The sequence below is a fragment of the Convolutriloba macropyga genome, chromosome 8 (assembly GCF_964194025.1).
Source record: "Convolutriloba macropyga chromosome 8, txConMacr16.3, whole genome shotgun sequence".
Lineage (NCBI taxonomy): Eukaryota > Metazoa > Xenacoelomorpha > Acoela > Convolutidae > Convolutriloba > Convolutriloba macropyga.
The window spans coordinates 58,718,124-58,727,830 of NC_134475.1; the positions used below are offsets into that span (position 1 = coordinate 58,718,124).

General features: G+C 34.3%; 1 protein-coding gene across 2 annotated transcripts in view; it reads right to left on the minus strand.

Moving 5' to 3' along the window:
• LOC142344873 (uncharacterized) overlaps positions 1-8,766 on the minus strand; it is a 148,352-nt gene extending 139,586 nt beyond the window's left edge. For both annotated transcript variants that reach the window (XM_075396910.1, XM_075396909.1), the window contains exons 1-3: positions 8,412-8,766; positions 4,887-4,946; positions 1,665-1,763 (exon numbers count right to left, since the gene is read on the minus strand). In XM_075396910.1, coding sequence (XP_075253025.1) covers positions 1,665-1,763; positions 4,887-4,946; positions 8,412-8,424 — 172 coding nt within the window. In that variant the 5' untranslated portion in view covers positions 8,425-8,766. The remainder of the gene's footprint in view (positions 1-1,664; positions 1,764-4,886; positions 4,947-8,411) is intronic.
• Positions 8,767-9,707: the final 941 nt, after the last annotated feature.

A 9,707-nucleotide genomic window follows, 5' to 3' on the forward strand; every position in this document is an offset into this window, starting at 1 on the left:
ATTTTGTGTAACTATTTTTTTACTAAGGCGGAAATTTTGGGGTAGACCTCAGCGTTGTAATGAACCTCTAGTTGATCAACGTAAACTTGGTTAGGGTGAGGAAGTGGAATAACAAGAAAAAAAGAAAGAAGAAGAAGGTTTTCAAAAAAATGCCCAAGTTCCAAAACGAAACCAGTACTTATCTGGCCTACAACAGTTGCGCTTGCTTAGATTGCCCTAATCTAATACTATGACTTACAAGGACCAAGTTCACGTAAACTTTTGGTTGTAATTAAATTACTCTGCAATTGAGGATAAAATTCAAATGTTTTAACACATTTGTTGTATGGAAAATTGCAAGAAAATGATAAAAAGAACATGCTTGTCTAAAGAACCGTTGGCTGATGTGCAAGTTTTTAGAAGGTTGAGAGAGAGAACATCCTAATGAAAATTGTGCACAAGATAAGCTTGACATAAGTTGACACGGAGTTCTACTTGTTCATCGTATACTTGGTTAGAGGGATGAAGCCCTGAGGAACAACAAAAACAAGCGAATTAGTGGTAAGAGATGCCGAAATTGGAGAGCCTTAAACCTGTTGTTCCAACTGCTGGGACATTAGATTTGAAAGTAAGACATGCTGGAGCAAATCAAGTCCCGATCCATTTTCACTATAGTTGTGCCTGCTTGCTCCCCTAAAATAACTGATCTAAACCTTACGAGAATTGAATAATCCATGTCACAACACTGTTTTTTGTAAACAAATCCCGGGACAAATACGAGTTTTTTTGCATCACATCGATAGTGCAAGAATCGTTGTGTTATTTGCTTGGCGCTATTGTTTCTTTGGTAATATTACAAGTTACTGCAACTTTTTTAAATGCCTCTAGTCGCCTAGAAACAGTGAAGAGAGAAAAAACGGAGGAACTTTTTACTCTAATCCAGACACCGTCTTACCTCACTATTTTTAGGTTAATTTCATCTATAAATTATAAAACTGTTGCGGCTGCTGCGATAGTTGGATTAAAAAACCGTCTGTGATTTTTTCGATTTAATTCAGAATTTGAGTATAGCACCTCAGACTTTTTGTAAGTTCTCAGTGACAAAAACGGTACAGTAAAATTTATGTATAAAAATCCTTGAAAACGTCAGGAAACTGTTTTTAGGGTTATTTCCGTCTGGGCCGAAAAATATTTAACAAGCGATTTCTCAAATTAATACATCCTAACTGCTGGTTAAAATAACCTATGAATCTCAGCATTTTATATCATTCAATGCCCCACAAATTGCTTATCACCATGTACACAAAAAATGCGTAAAATTTTTATCATGAACCAGGCAGAGGAACGTTGGCAACTTTATGTAAGATAAGCTGTACCTAGTTTTGACTAATTAGAAAATTCGCAACCATTTTCTAACATAATTTTGAGGTGAATGCGTCTTAGTTACATCTCTAACTTCAACGCATTCACAGCAGAAATAGGCGAGATCTACGCATCGAAACGCAAAAATCTGTGATATCTTTTCTTTAAGACGGCAACATTTTCCTTCCAACAATTTAAACGTAGATCTTACATAAATTCAACGCATTTATCGCTAATTTTTCATAACTTTTTGGTTTTTATCGTTGTCGTTTTGGCCCCGGGGAATCTCTGTGCTGAGATGACAGTTTTTGAGAATGGCAAACCTGGCTCGTAGTTGTAGTAATCGTAATCTTCATCGTAATCCCATGGCACGTAATCATCCTCGTAGTCATAGTCGTAGTCATAATCGTAATCGCTGTAATCTGCAAAACGGCATACAAAAGTAATTGTAATATAGACAACAACAGAAAGAAATCAAAGAATTCAAAAAAACGGTCCACATTTTTTTAAAGATCATACAAAAATAGAAATAATAACTCTATAAGAGCTTATATAAATTATATCCGGATACTGCCATCTCTTATAGGCCAAAGCAAATTGTTATTAGTACAAAGAACATGCATTATTTTGGATCTTTTCCGTTTTTTCATAGGAAAAAGCAAACAGAACCGTGTAAATACTGATTTTCTAAAGTAAACAAGACAACAAAGCTGGATTTCCTTGTTTCGTCTAATTGTTTTCAAATTAATTCAACCACAGCCTAGTTTCTATAAAATATTGACTAGGAACCTCTATCAATACTCAAGGTCGGTCGAAAGGTCATTTTGAGAAGTTTTGAGCTACCTACCCTTAAAAAAACTACCTATTATTCAATCTTACTATGCCCTCAGTCCCCACACCCAAAATTCAACACCTATCCCTCCCTCAACTGAATTCAACCAAATCCTTTGAAATTATTTTCTAATCTTTTATTAGTCAGAACATTAGCGTTAGTCAATTAGTTTTCGTTATTTCTCCATTTTCTTTGATAAATCTGATTGAGGTAAGGTTAATTTACAAATTTCATAGCTCTACTCCGAATCGTTTCACGTACTCTGCGGCTACGTTTTTTTTAAGCTGAACCAAGTTTATTCATTGCCTGAACTTTGAAGGTTGATATATGTCTGATTTATTTTTGTTTTGGAAAGTTGACTTCTGTTCTCCAACAACGTTGGACTTCAAAATTAACTTAAATACTAAAATACAGTATTTACAAACTGCTGATAAATTTCAACGTCCGGCATTCAACTTGTAAATTTTGCTTTGCACAGCAGCTCCTCTCCTTATCCAAATTACAGAAAATTCCCTACTGAATCAATTCAAATAGGAGCATTGGTTTTTTTTCGTTTGTTTGAGTTTGTTGATATTCGTTCATCTTTTGAACTTGGTCTCATTTGTTATCGATCAGTAATTTTTTTTATGGCGTTGAATTCTAATTCGAGTATTGGATCTTACCACTCAGCCAGTTTCTATTACATCAAACAGTTAGGAATGGCTGATCTAGTTCAAGGTTGAAAGGTAGTTTTGAGCAGTTTTTGCGTAATAAAAGTCTCTCCCTCAATTTCAAACTGCATTCATCCCCTAAATTTCTGCCCCATGGCAACCCTGGCTTCCACCTCTTCCTCCCAAATACCTTTTTTCTTCCCCCCTCACCAACAAAGGCCGGTCAAAAAGTCTTTTTGAATTTTGAGGAATTTTTGTCCCCTAACACTGCCTCCTTCTAATTCAATGTACACCCTCAACTACCCAACCTACACATAGCTGACTTCTTCAAAAGTAACGTTAATACCAATATTTAGTATTTAGAAAAAACTACCATCCCCAACCCCCACTGCCTACACAAAACTAACTAACTGCAGAGACACAAACCTACCAACACCCAGCTCCCATGCCCCCACCAAGAACCCGAACCCACCCCACTGACCTCACTCCCGCTAACACCCCTCCCCATCAGTCCCCTCATCCCACCGCCGCCGCACCTGCCTCTACCCCTTAATTAGAAATTGTGTCTAGGCTACTAATCTTTTAATTATTTTTGGATCTTTTCTGTTTCCCCCCTGTGTTTTTATGGCCCCCATTACAAATTATATGTTGTTATATAACACATAACTATGCAAGAAAAAAGCACGTGCGCCTGGGGGTCATAAATGATTCTTGTTCACTAAGCCGTGGAGGCCAAAACAGAATAGATCCTTATTTTTGTTGATATTTTTGTTTTTGGTAATGTTAGGAAATTGATTATATTGCGTGACTCTTTGAGTTGTATCCATTATTTGAACTGGCTATGTTTTGTTAACTGTTTTGACTGCTAATTTCAGACGTTGATCTCTGTTTTTGAGCATTGGATTTAAATAGTAGTTTAATTTCTCATGAATAGCAATTAGAAACCGCTGTTAAAATTCAAGGTCAAGGGTTAATTAAAGAAGTTTTGACCTAACAACACTCGTTAATGACCCCACAGCTATCGCGCACGTGCTACCATTCCCCTATACACCATCCACTCACCTCACCCCTTTTACCCCTTTCCTACCTATCTACCCATATCTTGCTACCTCCCCTCAGTATTAACCCCCTTTACAGTCTACATCATTATTCGTATATTATTGAAATTTATAGTCACCAAAAAGGCCAATCGGGAACTAACTTGTGATTTTTTGTAAAAGTTTTAAGTTCCTGTAATTCCGTTTTTATTAAGGTTAGTTCTGCTAGATTTTAGATTGGACAATAGTTCGAGTAGTTACTGGTATACTACTGCCTATGTTTTTTTTCTTCACGCTTGAAATCTTCGCAAAGATTTCGATCGAATTCATCAGTCTAACATTCAACCAAGTTTTTTATATGCTAAATATTTTATTTTTTTTTATTTTAAGTCTTAAAAGATCTTAAATTTCGAAAAGTCTTTTAGATAGTTTTCAAAGCAAAAAAACAGCAAGATTTTTACCAAAAATTTTATTGGTTCGGGTTTTGAGCAAAATATTCAAAGTTTTGCCAGAGATGTCGATGTCAGGCATCATATATGATTTCTTAGTAGTCATACAAGGATCATATATGATTTCGTACAAGTCACATAACAACTGGCACCAATGCGCTTCACCGTACTAGGTCTTCTCATATGAAATTTTTTTATTCCCAAATATCATTCATACTTTCGTTAAGGCATCCAAGGATCAGATATAATTGTGTAATAACCCAGCTTGTGGTATATCAAGCTAGCAAAGTTGCAGCTTCAGTAGAGCTTTGGTGCAACAGTAGCATGCCTGATCGCGGTTCTGAAGATATTAGGTTCGAGTCCTCTAAGCTCTAAAGCGTTGGCAGTATATGGAGTTAGCTAATACCACAGTTGGGTTGCTACAATTGCTTGAAACGGATACAAGGACTGAGCGAAAAACGTTATGGTTTGTATCACATCATATTTGATCTTTGTATATTTTCTAAGAAATGGCAACCCGGACATATCTTTATATCAAGGTGTATCAAGTTTCATTTCAGTGAGACGGCATGCCAACCTGATGCAGCGACTGTCCCACTGAACACAGAGAGAACCAGCGCCAGCCTCCAGATGAAGCCTGAAACATATCCGAATCTGCTCAAATTTTTCTTTTTTCCATACATGTAGATTAATAATATATAACCGAAAGGTTAAAGTTTACACGCCGTCAGAATAATCAGAATTATATATCGAAATAATCAAGATTAAGCATAAATCTACTATTAAAATTCTGGTTATTGATTATATATTACACATTGAGTTGTTCGTTCCTATGTATAAAAGTACATATAAAGATGTAATTTTAACATAATTTCTTACTAGATGCGTATTATTCGCAGGCCCTAGGTGCACCTGTACCGTTATGAAAACTATCAATTACAGGTGTAAGTTAATCACATAATTGACTCGCAACTTGCAGCCTGCTTTTTGACACGCGGTTATAACTTGCTGCAATCCACACGGATCATAATACAACATTGTAGATCAGCGCTGAATCATAGTCTTTTTCAGTCTGTGCACATACTATAAAGCCGAGGAATCCTGAAGACAATGAATATATAAAACTACGTAGATTTAAAAAAAACTTCAAAAAAACGGCCAAGGTCACCAAAAAAATCAATGATTGAGAACAGACTAAAGCCTAATGCTGCTCCACAGCGATTAAGCAGAATCATAAAAACATTAAGCGGGGGGCCGAAAACATAAACAAATATTTCTTGGGAACAAATTGGTCTGAGCATCAAATCACGCAGCCAATTCAAAAAACATTTGTTCCCTTTGGTTTCGTCTAAGCAACAAATCTTTTCAATGACCAAAAGATATCCACTAAAGAACTGCCTTGTCTTAAATACATTGCGCATATTGAAAAAAGTAGTTTGGAATAATTTTAATAAGTTTAAAAACAAAAATAAAGAAAATCAATAAAGGAATGGTCACCACAAAACAAAACCGTCATTTTCTCTCAGTTCTAGACTCTAGAAATATCCTAGTTTAAAATAAGTTGATAGAATGTTCGAACTATGGAACCTCAGACAGCATGTGGTAAAAATATAGAAGCCCAATTACTGACAAAGAAACAAAACAGAAAGTAGGAAATTCCGAAGACTACAGATTTTAACGGAGTTTTTGAAAGCAATTTTCACCGACGTTTTGAAACTAACATTTGAATTTCTCAATCGCACAAAACTATTTGTCAATGTAAGGCGTCTAATGACAATTACAAATACCTTTAAATTAAACTCACGTTACAATTTGAAACTGTGTGTTCGAATTTAAAAATGAACGTAAAAATTTTCGACAACAAGTGATGTTGAAGTCAGTAAAATCATAAGCTGGTAGCTGAAGGCATTAAATAGGATAATTTGATCCAAGCACGATTCTAAGGAGACCAAGTATTACAGAGATCAGGCAAAAAGACGGAAATAGAACATAAAAACTTTAATTTATAAAGTTCATTCATCATTTTTGAGAAGAGTTAGTACCAAAGAATGTCATACAGCTAGATTTGGTAGATTTTTACAAAAAGAATGAATTTATTACAAAATTAATTTTTAATTTCGAGAATCAATGGGTTTTTTCATAGTTGAGAGTCTAGAGAACAAGAGCAACATCAGAGAGGGACAAACTTTTAATTCCCCGATTTTTTAACAAAATTTTAAGTCGCTAAAATAGGTAAGATAATAAAAAAACCCTTGTACAATAATTTGATTCAATTGCCACGTTCTGGAGAACCAACGAAAACTGTCACTCAGAATCAGCAGCGGCACAACAAAAAGATCGGCAAAAAGGACAAAACTCAAAAATCTTTAAAAAACAGAAATCCTTGAAGCTGTGTCAAAGTACTTGTATTTTCAATTAAAAACAATAGTTAAAAAACACACTCGGTTTTTGTTTTTTCGGTTTTTTGTTGAATTAAAAATAACCATTTCAATATAAAAAAAAGACAAACAGCCGCAAAAATTTGGAAAAGTAATCAAAAAGTTGGCTTTTAACACAAATCTGTCCGTTAAAACAACTTGAATAGGCAAGAACTACTCGGGACAGCAAAATCAATTCAGGATAAACGGACGAGTAATTTAAAGAAAACTTTTTAAAATAAAAACGAGAGGCATTCGATATATCTTTACCTGTAATAAAGATGCAATTACAAGCTAAAAACCTTCTCTTGTGCACCTGGCAAGAATCCAAGGCTCACAAAATGAGAGATAAGTTAAGGCACGCGAAATAATTTTCACAGATTTGAAAAAAAATATTGACGAAGAATGCTAAAAATTGAAAAAAAGTTATAATATAAACTTGGATGTATTCTGTTTCAGCCCCAATCTTTATATGACCCCAGTTGCGATTTATATGTTCCCTGGAGGAGAGAGAATGGTTATCTTGTAAGATCTTACAAGATTCGTATAAAAAATGGTTATCTTATAAGTTCTGACAAAATTCTTACAAAAGTTGGTTATCTTGTAGGATCTTACAAGATGAATGGTTATCTTGTAAGATTCTTGCAAGTTCGTTCCGGTTGAGCTGCATTCTGATTGGTTCTTTTATGCGCAATTTTCTTCATTTAATGCATTGATGTTTTGAGAATTGGTTGCGTATTTTCGACTGATATTTCTATTCATTAGTTTGATTGAAAAATGCTTTTCAAGATAATTTTTACTGCATGAGTACAAAATTATTATCTTTTACTTTTAACTTATTGCCGAAAACTAAAAACGTGAAAGAAATTATTATTTTTTCCCATAATTTTTATGCTCCTACGAAAAAAAATTGCATAACTATTTATTTCTAAATCAATTTTTTCTCATTGCATTCTATCTGGAGGAACAGAAAAACCCCATATTTGCACTTTCCACTTAATGCTGAGTGTAAATTTTTTTACTCAAATAATTTTTTTTGACTTTCAAATTCTACACTATTCAGAACAAATTACATGTTTTTTTTCGTCTTGTGCATCATCTCCAAATTTTTATGCGCTGTATTTTTTAGTTCTGTGTATTTCAATCATTGCAAGACAACGGTTAATCTTGTATCAATCATATAAGATGAATGTTTATCTTATAAGGTTCTTGTAAGACGAATGCTTATCTTGTAAGAACCTTGTAAGACGAATGCTTATCTTGTAACAATCTGTCAGAAAATCTTTTAAGACGATGCATCCTCTTGTAAGATTCTGACAGAATCTTACAAGATCTTACAAGATAACCACCCCAAGTCCACTCGGGTTGTTATATAACACGTTACTATGTAATAAATATGTTATTAAAACAGCTATGTTGTTATTAAAATAAATTGTTGTTAAAATAGCACGTGCGCCTGTGGGGCGTAAGAAATATAAGCCTAATGCCCCATAAGCTAGGGTGTCAAAAACATAATAAATCCAAAACTTTTTGTTAATATATTATCACTTTTGTCCGTAAGTAGTTTTTTACACAGAAAACCTCTTTCGGAAATTGAAAATGCCTGCAAGCAATAGACATCTAGTGAGATCCCAAATGATACGAAAAATAAAACCATGAGCCAAAGTATTTTTGGAGTTTTTTACCTGTAAAGCCCATCTTTCGTCTAGCTGCTTTTTGTCTGCAAAAATAGATAAGAGTCCAAATATCACTCAAAAATTCTGAATTTTGAAAATTTTCAGTCAAGTTTAATGACGTAAATGAAAGCTCAATTTAACCTCAGACACAGAAAACTGTGAATGAAATTGATGCAATTAAATTACGCAATCAATTTTGATTGTAGGTTTAATCTGTTGTGGTTAGTTTTCAGTTAATAACATAATTCAATCGTCACCAAATGTTCAATAATTTTGCTGATGAAATTACTAGCAGATCAATCAGCTATATTCTACCTTTCGCCTATTTTGGTGCAATTACGTGGGCACTAGAACAAAACACCCTCTGATAACGAAATTGTATTTGAAACAGAAGGTCTGAACAATGTAGTTTCAGTTGTAACATTGTAATCTTAATAATCTTTAAGATATACAAGAGAAAATGATGTTTGCAAAATACAACGACCGTATTCATTATCTTCAAAATGAACAAAATAGGCCCAGAAAGTTTGAACAATTCGAACTGATGAGAAAGAATGAACGAACAGAGAAAAATAGAACCTAGAATTGACCGCTGCTAAAACTTTGCTGCTCAAAGGTCTGATTACACCTTCAAGATTTAGATTGAAACTTAAACGAAAGCCACAACACGTATGCATCCTATGCTTGAAATTCGTTAAGAGATGATTAAACTTCAAATACTCAAATTCTTTTTCATGTTTTAATCTGTGTTTAACCTCTAAGACCACTATTTTACACGCCACATGTTTTAAGATTAGAGTTGTGAGTGTGTGTGGAAACTATTTACGCTGAGCAATATTAGGTAAAAATTGCTTCAAAAAAGAATGTATGCGTTTTGAATATGTTACCTGGAAGTGGGTGACAGAGAAAATCAGCGCTGAATCAGTTGAAAGATATTCTGTTTTTCTGGATGACCAGTACTATGTTCATGCCACAATTTACATAGTATTGATTTTTGAGTATTTTTTGCATGAAAATAAGATATTCAGCCCAACTCCCACCAACAATGTTTACTTTATATGCGAGTCTGCTTTATATCCGCGTAGGTACTTGTAACTTTTAATTCGCGTAGCAAGTCATAACCACTGAGCTATTGGGTTTTGTGGTAATTACCTACAACCTAGCTTAAGAACAAAGAGAGTGTATACTATTGCAGTAATTAACAGTTCTAACCAATAAAAGTATGCCTTTTTGCTGCTCAGACTTAACTTCGGCGCATGAGTAATTTTCAGACTATACAGGAGGAATTTAGCATGGGCGAACATA